Source organism: Stigmatopora argus, chromosome 6 (genome assembly GCF_051989625.1).
Source record: "Stigmatopora argus isolate UIUO_Sarg chromosome 6, RoL_Sarg_1.0, whole genome shotgun sequence".
NCBI classification, from domain to species: domain Eukaryota; kingdom Metazoa; phylum Chordata; class Actinopteri; order Syngnathiformes; family Syngnathidae; genus Stigmatopora; species Stigmatopora argus.
This window is the reverse complement of record NC_135392.1, coordinates 18,368,733-18,382,854: the sequence shown is the minus strand read 5'-3', so window position 1 is coordinate 18,382,854 and position 14,122 is coordinate 18,368,733. Positions and strand designations below refer to the sequence as shown.

At 40.8% G+C, this 14,122-nt stretch overlaps 1 protein-coding gene across 3 annotated transcripts in view; it reads right to left on the bottom strand.

The window, feature by feature from the left end:
- Positions 1 to 12,658, bottom strand: part of megf6b (multiple EGF-like-domains 6b) — an 83,008-nt gene extending 70,350 nt beyond the window's left edge. For 2 of the 3 annotated variants that reach the window (XM_077603515.1, XM_077603517.1), the window contains exons 1-3: positions 12,280 to 12,658; positions 7,602 to 7,736; positions 6,929 to 7,038 (exon numbers count right to left, since the gene is read on the bottom strand). In XM_077603515.1, coding sequence (XP_077459641.1) covers positions 6,929 to 7,038; positions 7,602 to 7,736; positions 12,280 to 12,383 — 349 coding nt within the window. In that variant the 5' untranslated portion in view covers positions 12,384 to 12,658. The remainder of the gene's footprint in view (positions 1 to 6,928; positions 7,039 to 7,601; positions 7,737 to 12,279) is intronic. The other variant, XM_077603516.1, reaches the window with a different exon arrangement.
- Positions 12,659 to 14,122: the final 1,464 nt, after the last annotated feature.

The window sequence follows — 14,122 nt, the reverse complement described above, 5'->3', positions numbered from 1 at the left end:
TGTTATGCAAAGTGTTATTGCTGTTCTAATTACATGCAGCTGTTTATAAAATTCGATTTGGATATGAAGAGACATCTGCTTCTCTGCAACAAAAAATGTATACAGTGCTTTATGGTATCAGGTCTGCTGTGGGAAATGACATCGCTACTCAATGGAAAAAAACAATGTGGAGATTTCTAATAAGCCCAATTGAATGCAGACTTGTTGGGGCTCCACAGAGGCCAGTGCTCCAGCCAAAACATCCGCCTTTCATCAGGTGTCAGACAACGGCTAAACACTCGGGAGTCGGGACCCTCCAGACTGTCAAAAACACTTAAGCACTTTGCCTTCCTTTCCGGCATTACAAAAGTCTAGAGTAATTTCATCACTAGGAGGGCTGTCACGTGTACCAAGAATTGGAGCAACTATGAAACACACCTCTATAATTTGCTAAATATAAAGAGAAGCCTTGTCGACACTGATCAGCGTATCCTGGCTGGCTACTAAAGGGAGAGTTGTTGAATTCATGTATTAATTCTTCCGTACCGCTAATCCTCGCATGGGTCACGGGGGTGTTGGAGCCTATCCCAGCTAACTACGGGCACCAGGCAGCATATGTAAAAGATCGAAATAAACAGCTAAACTCAAATCTTGACACAATGACATTCATTTTTAATGTGTGAAGAACCTGGAGTACTGAGAGCAAACTTGCACGAGAAGAACATGCAAAATCCAGACAGGATGCTTTAAAAAAGATTCAAACCTAACACAGTGGTACCTCTATTTACAAATGCTTCTATATATGAAATTTTCAGGTGACAAAACCCATTTTCTCTCTTTTTTGTGTGTTTCTCACATCTTTCATTCAAAATTGGTACACTTTGGGCTCAGTTCGTACTTTTTTTAGGACCATGGAAAAAAATTGAGAATTTACATATAAAATACTGCATTATTTACAAAAAAATCCCCAAAATAGATAAAAAAGATATACCAAAAAAAAGATTCCAATCGGCCATTTCACACAAAACGTAAATACATTGTGTACCCATTATGTTATTTTGAAATTGTCACGGTAGCCTTGCATCTTGCTTGACAATTTCCCTAAATATCATTGGTTGTTTCACAAAAACAATTCTCCATGTTTCGGTTTGTTTGTCTTTAAAATTACTGCTGTGAATGAAATGAAGAAACACACCCCGTTTTCAATTTTTGACTCATATTGCAAATTCTACTTAATGCTAAGTTGTTTTGAATTCATAATTCGAAGTTGTTTAGATGTGTGTTATGTGCTTTGCCTAACATTGGCTTCCTTTGTACACTTATGCACCTGAATGAAAAGAAAATGTTTTTACAGGCTTGATATTCATTTAATACATTAATGAAACTTTTTGTCATCATTTTCTCTCATTTTTGTGTTTCTCACATCTTTCATTCAAAATTGGAACACTTTGGGCTTAGTTGGTATTTTTATTTTTTTTTAAGACCGTGGAAGAAATTAGAGAATTTACATATAAAATACTGCATTGTTTACAAAAAATCGAAGTCACGAAACAGGTTCTCCAACCAATTAATTTTGAAAGTCGAGGTACTTCTTAATTGTGAGGCAGAGATGTTTAGTACTTTGGTATAATTGTTCTGCTCTGTCAAACATTTGAAAAAAATTATGGAACAGTACTTTTCAATCACAAACCGTGGATAGTCCATGGGAAAAGGAAAATGTTACACGTTGCTCTCAGCGGCGTTGATTTATGTTGTATATGGTCCTATTTTATGTATTTGTTGTTTCCTGTATTGACTATGGCAGTCCTGCCTCTCCTGATCACCTGAGTGTCCAGACCTGTGTCATTAGCCCTAGTCCTTATTTATCCCTCTGTTTCAGTGTCCTTTGCCACATCACTTTTGTTGAAGAAAGCTGTTTGAAGCGAAGAAATCCTGAAAATGTTGTCACATGGTTTTTCTATCATGCCCTGGCTGTACATGTTTTTTGGTACCATTTTTTTTTAGTTGTGTCTTTTGGCTGTCCTGTGAGCACCTGCCATAAGAATAAACTTTTGTCTACAGCCTGCCTCTCGCCCTCGTTTTGTGCATTTGAGTTAAACTGTGTGTTCACCTCTTGTGACAGAAAATCAAGAAATGTTTGGATGGGGAATCACGGCTATAGAAAAACAAGAAAAACAAAATCACTATTCTCTTGTGCTTTCTGTCTATGTTTTTGAGTAGCCAAGATGATTAATATTCCACGAATTAAAAGCTTAAATGTGGCATTTAGTGTGGCATAAAAGTCATTCTCATGCGTGACCAGGAAATCTGCACTTCACTACAAAGACGCCTTCTCCGAGAGGATTAGTGGCATCTGCAGAGAGCGGAGCCAGACAAAGTGGAGGCAGCGGCTCATTCTGAGAAAACTAAAAAGCCCAAAGCAGATGTAGCTCATCCAACTTGCCAAGGGGATGACCACATCGCCACAGTGGTAGCTCAATGTTTGTTTAGCCGCCGTCAATAGGTATGACCCTCAGAGAGCAGTTTGAACCGTGACCAGACACTGTCGACGGACGCTTCGTCCCCGGACGCTTCGTCGAACGGACGCTTCGTCGAACGGACGCTTCGTCCAAAGGATGCTTCGTCCCCGGACAGTTCGTCGAACAGACATTTCATCGCCGGACATTTCGTCGCCGGACAATTCGTCGCCGGACAGTTCGCCTAACCTTAACCACTATTAAAGAAGACAAAGGAAATTCACATATTCTTTATTAAAGGAATTAAAACAGCAAAAACTCGCTCGACAACACAAACATTAACATTTGGGCGTGTGCGTACTAAATGCTCTCGTCTCTAAACACACTACGCACGTAACGGTTCCTACGTTAAACGGTTCCTACGTTAAACGGTTCCTACGTTAAACGGTTCCTACGTTGAGCGCTCCATTTTTTAAATAAAAGGCGAGTTTTTGCTGTTTTATTTTACGAGCTCAGTCCCGGAAGGCATTAAGCTCATATCTCGAGGTACCACTGTAAATCCATCCACCCATCCAGCCATCCACCAAAAAACCTACCCAAGCCTTCCAGACTTCCATCCATCGATCCATCCACCCACCCAAAGTATCGTACACCAACCCACCCATTCACCCTTCACCATTCACACTCACACTCATACCTAGGGGCAATTTAGATTTAATCAGCCTACCATGCATGTTTTCGAAATGTGGGAGGAAACTGGAGTACCCGGTGAAAACAGACGCAGGCCCAAGGAGAACATGCAAACTCCTCACAGGTGGACCGACCTGGATTTGAACCCAAAACTCCAAAGCTGTGAGGCCAACGTTCCATCCACCCAAGCCGCCAGGCCAATATAATGTATATATAATATAAAAATATATAATAAAATGGCATCCCGGTGAAAAACGGTTAGGACGTCCAGCTCATATTGCAGGTTTAACCCCATTGGGTTCTGACCTTCCTGTGTGGAGTTTGCATGTTGCCCCTGGACCTGCGTGAGTTTTCTCCCATATTCCAAAAACATGCCTGTAAGGCTGGTTGGACTCTAAATGGTTGCCTCTAAATTGCCTCTAGGTATGAATGTGAGCATTAATGGTTGTCTGTCTCCTTGTTCACTACGATTGGCTGGCAACCAATGTAAGGGCTCCACTGCCTACTGCCCGTAGTTGGCTGGGGTAGGCTCCAGCATCCCTCGTGACCCTAGTGAGAATAAAGCGGTTCAGAAAATGAATGAATGAAACGCGACAGCGCATTGGTTCTTCCGCCTGCCTTTGTTGCGTGCAGTCTGGATTTGATTCCCACTCGGTGGCGGCGTGAGTGTGAGCATGAGTGGCTGTCTGTTTCCCTGTGCCCTGCGATGGGCTGGTAACCATATCAGGGTGTCCCCCACCTGCTGCCTGTGGTTGGTTGGGATAGGCTCCAGTACTCCCTGCAAACCTTGTGAGGATAAGTGGTGTGCAAGATGACTGTATAAATAATTAATAGAAGATAAAACATTTGCAGGGGTGGTAAGTGGATATGAAGAATATCATGTAATCACGTGGTAAATTTATCATATCTTTCTTTGAGTTGAGGTTTGCTCACTATTTTTCAGTAATCCCTTACTCACAAAATTAGATCCATCTGGGTCGGTGCCAATTTGGGTTGAGCCATGCAAAAGGCTGTCCCACATGAGGTCTAACATGCTGTTTTACAACACCCACATAAAGACCACCCATGGTTAGAGACAGGACCATTTCTTTTGTCAAGACCACATGGCCTTTTTTTGCATGTACTGCCAGCTCTGCACCGCCAGAAAGCGGTTTACCAGGAGGACAAACCAGAGGATCTATTGTCCCTGAACCTCATCCCCCACCCAACCACCACCCCAAAGCTATTGTTGCAATCAATAAATGTAGGCACTTGCATCCACTCCTGACTGACCCCGTTCATCCTTTCCCAGCCAGTGACTCCGCGTAGAGGCAAGTCTTTGAATGATGCTTTAAAAATCATTTAGAGGAAGTTGCCATCTCAAAGTCAAGTGCTCTTCTCTTTTCGTCAAAAGCACAGAGCCATTGAGACAATTGGTGTCGTCTTGGAGATACGTACAAGAGTCCCTGTTGAGATTTAAAGAGGAAATGGAGGATACTCAATGACTCCTTACATATGTTTCAAACAAAACAAAAGGAGGAAGGGCTCTAAGATTTTAAGGATAATGAAGAATGATGTGGAAAATGGCAAAGCAGGTTTGTTTTCTTGTCTAATTTTACAGCAATAAATCAAATATTGACACAAATGAGTATTCGAGCAGCCTGCAATTATAATGTTCGCAATATTGTGGCATTCATGTTTTGGGGATGTGCACTGTGATTGGCTGACAACCAATTCAAGGTCTCCCCACCTATCACCCGTGGTTGGCTGGGATAGGCTCCAGCACCCCCTGCGACCCTTATGAGGATAAGCGGTATGGAAGATGATTGAATGAAAAGGTTTTGTGGAGAGAGAAAAATATGTTGCCAAGTCATTTGTCAGCATATGACCTGAGAGTAACAACTGGCGACCAACACAAATTTGTAGTATTTTTTTTGAAAAAATGTTATTCTGTGGTGGCCCTAGGTGGTCGATGCCAGGTCAGTCCACACTGTGTGGAGTTTGCATCTTCCCTCAGGCTCGTGTTGGTTTTTTTTCCGGGTACTGCGGTTTTCTCCCACAGAGGAAAACATGCAGGGTAGGCTGGTTGAGGACTCTAAATTGCCCCTGGTTATGAGTGTGAGCATGAATGGTTGTCCGTCTCCTTGTGCCTTTCATTAGGCTGAACACCGGGGGGTCCCAGCCTGGTGCCTGTAGTTGGCTGGGAAAGGCTACAGCACCTCCTGCGTCCCTTGTGACGATAAACGGTTCGAAAAATGAATGAATGAAAAAAAAACATTATTTTTTAATAGAATTTGAAAAGGATGATCTCTCAAAATCAGGGTTTAAGAGTAACCCTCCGACACGAAACCTGTAATTAAGTGAGCACAATAGAGACAAAAGAGGGGGAAATATTTAGCTAATTATAGATGTTACTAGCTGATGTTCTACCACTTTGAAGCCTTTTTGTGCACTCCACCTACAACAGTATTAGACCTCAACTGCCCCTCAACAACATCACATTGTTTGCCTGAAAAATTCACACGAAGAGTAAATGAAGCAACGCACGAACTAATGCATTAGAAAAGGTCTCAAAACAAAGTGGGAGGCTTTTGGTGCGAGCTAACTCATTTTCTGGTCAAGGAGCTGAAAAAAATGTGGGTTTTTCCCCCATCTCAAAGCACTGTATAATATTTGGCCAGGTATCATAAAATGAAAATATTACTCCTTCCTCAAACAAGTGAGACAATTAGAAATAAAGAGTATTGTATTTTCAAAATTATATGTTGATGACTGTGTTAAAACAAAGTAGAGCGAGAGAGATTTGTGATCTGATAATGCTGAGGTGCCGCACTTCATCAAAAAGCTGTTAGAAATTAAAGCTGTATCATCTCTCTATTGGCCTTTTAAAATGCTGGCATTGCCAGCAACACAAACAACTGTCGTATGCAACACTCACACTGCACTGTCATGAATCATGCTTCACAACTTTTGATAAAGTCGAAGAGATGTAACTAGCATCAGTCATAAGTCCACGACTTCCTGTATATATACATTGACTCTACCAAATGAAACCTTGCACTCCTCTTTTTCCACTGTAAAACATTGCTAAAATACATCACACGTGGTGTTTCTGAAGTACTGTATGAATCAAAAGCACATTATCAGGGTCAATATCATAAGGAGGTTAGTAGTTCATCCAGTAATGGTTGTTTTCCTACTGCAAAACAGAATACAGACGCTCCCCTACTTACGAACATACGACTTACGAACAACGGTACATACGAACATGTCTGCAAATTGCGTTTATGTCGAAAAATGTTCGTAAGTTCTATTTTGTATTTTTTTCCGAGTAGTGCTTCTTTCCGCCGCTAATACCGACGCCTGGCGCTGTGAGGGCTCAGCTCACCCAGCATCCAACTTCTTCTTCGTTGCACTTATATAGGCCTTAAACATAAATTATAATACAAAATATAGCACTGAATCAACTTACAAACAAAATCAACTTATGAACAATTGCTCGGAACCTAACTCGTTCGTAAGTAGGGGAGCATCTGTATAACCAACAAATATAAAATCTTAATTTGCCGACATTTACTGGTGAAAAAGAGTATACCAAGGCTGTAAGTCTTTTGAGCATATTAACCATACCCTTGTTTCAGTCATTTTTTTTTGTTACAAATACGGCTTATATGCTAGAAAATGTGGTAAAACTATACGGCTTATATGCGAGAAAATGTGGTAAAACTATTACTGCGCACTGTGGAGTTCTGCAATATAGGAGTAATGTCAATTTTAGATACCCAAAGACATTTAACAAAATAAGCAGCCCACACTGAACTTACGATAAAGGCAACCAGCTTCTCTATTAAGCTGAGACCATCCAGAGCAGCACTTATAGACCGTGTTATAATCCTGTCGGTACACTTGTCTGTACGCCGTGTAGTAGGCCGTCCTGTCAACGGGAAAAAAAGACAAGCACACAGTCAGACCCATGACAGTGTATAGTGGATAGTACCTGTAGGATAGACAGTCTTGTTTTTCAACAAATTTATTTACTATATATTTCCCTGAGACACATCAGCCTGATCCTTTTTTAACGCTGTCTGATCCTCTGCACTTAAGGGACCCTTCTCATTGCCTCACTGCCACAATCATTATTAGGCATTGTGACAGCATGTTCACAAGTAATTGTAGCCCTCATCCACCTTCAAAGAAAGAAGTGAGCAATTCCGACGTGGGATGACTCAGAGGCTACATTGCCATTAGGACTCTCTGAGGAATGTTGACTGTGTTTAATAGTTAGTTGGTTTGGGAGGGGACGGTGTAGCTAGAAAAGGGTGGGGTGGGCAACACCTTGCACTTAGTGTAAAGCGGCTATCATTAGAAGAGTCCAAGAGAGAAATGGAGATATGGGAAAAGAGAAGGGAGTAGAAATGATGGTTTTCTGCTTTTAGAGAAAGACCAAATAAACATGACTGGTGGACTCTGGGTATAGTTCAGACAGTATTTCCTTACCTCCTCTCGTATCCCATGCACCAAGACTGTCCCACGCAGCCTTGCTTCCACACTTTGACCATGCGGGTAAAGGCCTGCACGCATGGCTGCCTCTGGGCAACCAGCATCATCTCCTGCTCCATGCAAACATTGGCCCTGTGAGTGCGGTGAAATGGAAAATATTTGAGCTGTCATTGATATAATGAACTAATAAGATAATACTTTATAATATCATTGGTAGGGTTGCACAGTGGATGAGTGGTTTGCACTTCCACCTCAGTGTGACTGACAGGTAACCTATCCTACAGCTAGTTGGCAAAGGCTCCGGCACTCCTGTGACCCATTGTGAAGATAAGTGGCACGGAAAATCAATGATTGAATTATGAATAGTAAATGGAAATGTAAAATGGGTTATATTACAATAAAACTCTTTTGTTTTGAGACAGTCATGTAACCTACAATTCTAAATTTCCCTTCTATATATAATCAGAGAACATAAAATAGAATACATAGGTTACATGGGGGCGACATGGCCCAGACTGGTCTGACAGAAGTCCTTCTATGTGGTAACGAAGTATGAAAAGGATTGCATAGTTACTGTATTTTCGTACCTATAGGGTGCACTTAGAAGTCTAAAAATTTTCCCAAAGTGGTCGGGGCGCCCAATCAGCTGGTGCGCCTTTTGTGCACCATAGTCAAGACTGTGGATCAGTCTATCCCAACCACTGTGCCGTGGCACACTGGTGTGCTGTGAGAAATGGTCAGGTGTGCCGTGGCAAATTGCAAGTCATACAATGTAATATTCATAGAGAAATATTAATATGAATATAACGAGATTAAAATTGAACTATTACAAGGTTAAAATCAATATATGATGAACGTTAAATTATAAAGTATACTACAGTGGTACCTCGATGTACGAGCACCCCTACATACAAGCATTTCGAGATACTGCCCTCTGCTGGTGAAAAAGTTCCCTCCACAGCCGTAATGTATAATGGGTGACGTAGAACCTGTTCTCCAGATGGCGACAATCTACCTTCTTTTACAAAAGCCAGCCCTCTCCAAATAGCCTTTGGCAAGATTACAGTGGTACCTCGACATACAAGGACCCTGACTTACGAGCATTTCGAGATACGAGTAAAATTTCGAGCAAATAATTATCTCTAGATACGAGAAAAATTTCGAGATGCAAGAAAGCCAGGTGGCCAAGACTTGAGAGGCTGTTTATCATTGTAGGGCGCTGTCTTTTTTGCCACATCTCTTTCGTGTATAACAGATATCTACGAGCACTAGGCGGACCGTTGCATTTTTTTCAGTGTTTTTTTCCGTCACTCAGCGCAAATGGCGCAGCGATCGCTATTGCGAGGAGTATATATTACTTCTCGTTGGCAAGTGGTCATGCATTATCCTATTGCAAGGACATTTTTGTGCATCATTTTTGGAATATTTTGAAGGGAACACAAACGCAAACAGCCCATCGATAGTGAAAGTCAGGTTGGAGGCGGGGCAAGCAGAGCCAACCCGGCCGGAAGAAAGGTATAAAAATGTAAAACAAAATTAGAATTAAGTTCAGTGTAAGGTTAGATTAAACTTATTTTTGAGTGTGTCTGCATCGTAATCCAAGTTCATTTAAATTTGTTTATGTTATATTACGATTCACCGGTGCAAAAAGTCTCCCCCACTCGCCCGCCCGCCCTCCATGTCCCTCGCTCTACCCTCCGCGAAATCCGTCTAATTTTAGTTCTATTAATATTATGAGAATAAGAAAAATAAGAAAATCACTGTTTCACAATTAGAATCTTGAAATAGTATACAGTGGTACCTCGAGATACGAGCTTAATGCGTTCCGATACTGAGCTCGTATGTCGATTTTCTCGTAACTCAAACGAACGTTTCCCATAGAAATGAACTAAAAACAAATTAATTCATTCAAACCCTCTGGAAAAAAAACACCCAAAACAGGATATTGGATTGGAAAAACATTTTATTTGTTCTAATTTGCCGTCTATTAACAAAGTAACAAATAACTAGTGGTTTAATATTACTAAAATGTGTTTAATAGTACAGTGGTACCTCGTCATACGGCCGCTCGTCATACAAAATGCTCGTCTTACGGGGGAAATTTCGATCGAATAATTCGCCCGTGATGCGGTCAAAATTTCGTGATGCGACCAAGCCAGGTGGCCATGGCATTTTTTTTTGCATATCTTTCATTTATAACAATATCTACGAGCACGGAACGATTAATTCAGACGAGTTCCTCCTAGGACCAGGAAACGCACAACGCGCGGGCAAAAAGAGGGCTTTCTGGGTAATGAAGTATACTCGTGCACACAACACCCATAGGCAATGGCAACCTTTCTCAGAATAAAACTTCATTACCCACAATCAATACGTGGGTCTAATGTCTAATTTTACTCCTATTAAACACATTATTACTATCAAACCACTCGTTATTTATTACTTTGTCAATATATGGCGAATTATAAGAAATAAAACATTTTTTTCAATCCAATATCCTGTTTTTGGTGTTTTTTTCAGAGAGTTGGAACGAATTAATTTGTTTCCCATTCATTTCAATGGGAAACTTCCGCTCGAGTTACGAGAATCTTGTCATACGAGCTCAGTCCCGGAACGGATTAAGCTCGTATCTCGAGGTACCACTGTACTAAAATTATACGGATTTCGCAGGGGGAGAGAGAGAGAGACGACAGAGAGGGGAAGCGAGGGGGGGACTTTTTGCACGGCAAGGCGCTCGCAACATAACAAACAAATTTAAATGAACTTGGATTACGATAGACACTCAAAAATAAGTTTAATCTAACCTAACGCTAAACTTAATTCTAATTTTGTTTGACATTTTGATACCTTTATTTACCCGGGTTGGCTCTATTTGCCCCGCCTCCACACTGACTTTCAGTCGATCGAGGGTTATTTGATTTTGTATTCCCTTCAAAATTTTCCCAAAATGATGCACACACGTCCTCACAATAGGATAACGCACGGCCACTTGCCAACGAGAAGTAGTATATACGCCATTCGCACTGACGGGGGGAAAAAAAACACTGAAAAAAATGCAACGCTCCGCCCAGTGCGGGCAGAGAAATTACACGAGGGAGTTGCGACCACAGAGACATTACACGAGGGAGTTGCGACCACAGAGACATTACACGAGGGAGTTGCGACCACAGAGACATTACACGAGGGAGTTGCGGGGAGAGAGAGTGCCCATGATGTTCTTATGAGTAGCTTCTCGCGTCCACTGCCTGCTCGTATATCAAAATAAATCTCAAGATAAATATCTGCTCAAAATTTTACTCGTATCTCAAATTGCTCATATGTCGGGGTACTCATTTGTCGAGGTACCACTGTAATCTATAATTTAACTTTCAATATATATATTGGTTTTAACCTTGTAATAGTTCAATTTTAATATCATTATATCCTTATTATTTTTTCTCTGAATATTACATTGTATGACTTCTTGCAATTTCCAGCGGCACACCAGACCATTGCTCACGGAAAACCAGTGTGCCGCGGCACAGTGGTTGAGAAACGCTGGATTACTGGATGAGTTAATAACTTCCTTATGATATTGACCATAATAATGTGCTTTTGATTCATACATTATCTCAGAAATACCATGTGTGATGATTTTTCTTACGATTTTCCCTTAAGAGTAACACATTTGTACTCCCTATTAAAACCATGAAAATGGAGGTGAATATTGTGAATCGGGGGCGGCTTATACACGAGAAATTGTAACATTCAACGATTTAAAGGCAATTTTAAGAGTGCGGCTTATACGCGGGGGGACTTATATGCGAGAAAATATGGTATTCATTTATTTTCTATATCGCTTATCCTCTCAAGGACACAGGACACCAGGCACAAGGAGTAGGATAACTAATTATACTCACACTCATACCGAGAGGCAATTTAGATTGTTCAACCTATGTTATTGGGATGTGGGAGGAAACCGTAGTACCTGGAGAAAACCCACGCAGGCCCAGGGAGAACATGCAAACTCTACACAGGAGAGTCAGAAACCACCAAGGTTTGAACCCTTGATCTCAGAACTGAGAGGCGGATGTGTTTCAATTTGTATTTTTATGGATGGAGCATGAATAATTGAAATTGTTCTTTAGTCATGCTTCAGTCCCAATATTTTTTTCTTCATGAGCTGTAGTTTCCTGTTCATCAAATTAGAGGGAAGAGGTAGACAGCTGATTTTCATGAGATCATCATTTACATTTATTGCTGTAAACTGACAATGACTGTTTTCACAAATATGACGATAAGTATACACAATAATCATTACAAAATATTTAATTTTAAAAAAAAATCATGCCTTTTTTAAATTGAGAACATTTTTAAGTCGACTTAGAGGAAACCATTTTGGTCCAACTAAAACATGCAGAATAATGAGTAATAAATCAAAAGTGCACCGACAAAAGTTAAAAACATGTCCAGCTACACAACAGCAAAACACGGCATCATCATCCAAGTCAAAACGCCATTCTGGCTTCATTTTCCCTTCGGTTACTCGTCACTTTAAACGTTGCAGGTGAACCAATGCATGCACAACAGCATTTGCAAGATTTCACCACTATACTCCTGAAGAAATCTGTTGCATGTCGTGCAATACAAAAATCGTAGAAATGCATCAAATTCAAGTATACACTAATTTACTCACATGTACGGCTGTAGTCTGGAGTTGCCATGCCGGTAGACTTGAGCTCCTTGAACAAAAACTGAGACAAAAAGGAATAAAAATAGATTATCCGCAATCCTCCTCATCCTCTTGGTTTTTGCTCCAAAGTTTCACCATCCAATACACGCGTGGATCTGCTGTCTCGTTCCTGACGTGTTTGTGATACGCTGCCAAAATTCTTCAACAAAACAGAAGCTCATAGACACTTGCCCTATGCAGATGTTTCACTGGGAAAAAAAGAAAAGTTGGAGGAGGCTCCCTCTATTCTCTTTGTAATATGCGTGTCATGTTTTGTTTGGGAGTTCAGTGGTGTGTGAGTGTCTCCCTTGTGTGCTGTCTGGGTGATGTGTGTCCCTTTACGCTCCCCTTCCTTATGTGACCAGGTGTGTTTGATTGATAATTATCCCTTGTGTGTCTATTTATACGTAGCGTCCTGGTATGTCTGTTGTTGCAGTACTGCTTGCATTTGGTCATGTCGTCTACCTGTCAGTAGTGTGCGTACGTTCGATCCCCGTTAGGTTTGTTTGTTTCTTTCTTTCTTTCTTTTTATTTTTATTTTTTACTCAGTCCCAAGTTTTTTTTCCCCTGGTAGTAATTCTTATTAAAGCACGCGAGGCAAATTCATGGCAATGCGTGTACTGGCGCACAAACACTACGCATCGCCCAAAATCTCTAACAAAGCATTTCAATCTTTCTTTGATTTGGCAAGTAAAGAGTGTTTACATATTGTATTTGTTTTATTTACTATTACAAGGAAGTACAATGTCAATGTGCATTCACCTGTTCAGGGGCAGTGGTCACTAAAGTGGACATCTAATTCAAAACTTACCATATTTTCTCACATACAAGCCATATTTGTAACTAAAAAAATGATGCCTGAATCAAGGGTACGGCTTATAAGACTTTACAGCGTTGCTATACTCTTTTTCACCAGTAGATGTCGGCAAATTAACATTTATTATTTGTTGGTTATTTTCTGTTTTGCAGTAAGAAAACAACCATTACTGGATGAATTAGAATTACACTGTTTTTTTTTCTGTATGTATCCATATTTGTTTTTTTGTGCCTATATTATTTTTCTTCAAATCCGCATGTGAATGAATACATTGATTTTCCATGCCCCCCCTCTGATAATGACTCCCTTTTTGAATTCGTACACGTGCAGGCAATGCCCTTTCGGGATGTGCAATCCTTTCGATTTATACAGTATATCAGAAATACCACGTGGGATGATTTTTCTTAAGATTCAACCTTCAAAGTAACACATTTGTACTCCCTATTAAAACCATGAATATAGAGGTGAAAATTGTGAATCAGGAGGCAGCCTACGGCTTATATGCGAGAAACTACGGTACTTACATTCACTACCCATCCGGGCCCTTGAGTATAGTATGTGTTGTAGTAGTTACATTGAGTAAAAGAAGGAAACTGATATTGAACACCGCTTTTGACATCAATAGACGTCCATTAAAATTTAACTGGGGGAGACTGGGATCGATCATCTGATTGCTTCTAGCTATTAATAGTTTTTTCTTTTCTCGCCGCCTCGTGATGTAGAGGTTCACTCGCCTGACTTCGGTGTGGGCAGGCACAGACTCGATTCCCGTTGGTGGCTGTATGATTGTGAGTGTGGATGGTCATTTAAGGTGTAGTCCGCCTTTCGCCCAAAGTGAGGTTAGGCTCCAGAAACCCCTGAAACCCTTTCGAGGATGTGCTATATGGAAGATGAATGAATGAATATTTTTTTCTCAATTGCTTAGAATTAGTTTTAAGCGGGTGGCCTGGTTACCGCATCGGCCTCAGAGTTCTGGGGTCGTAGGTTCGA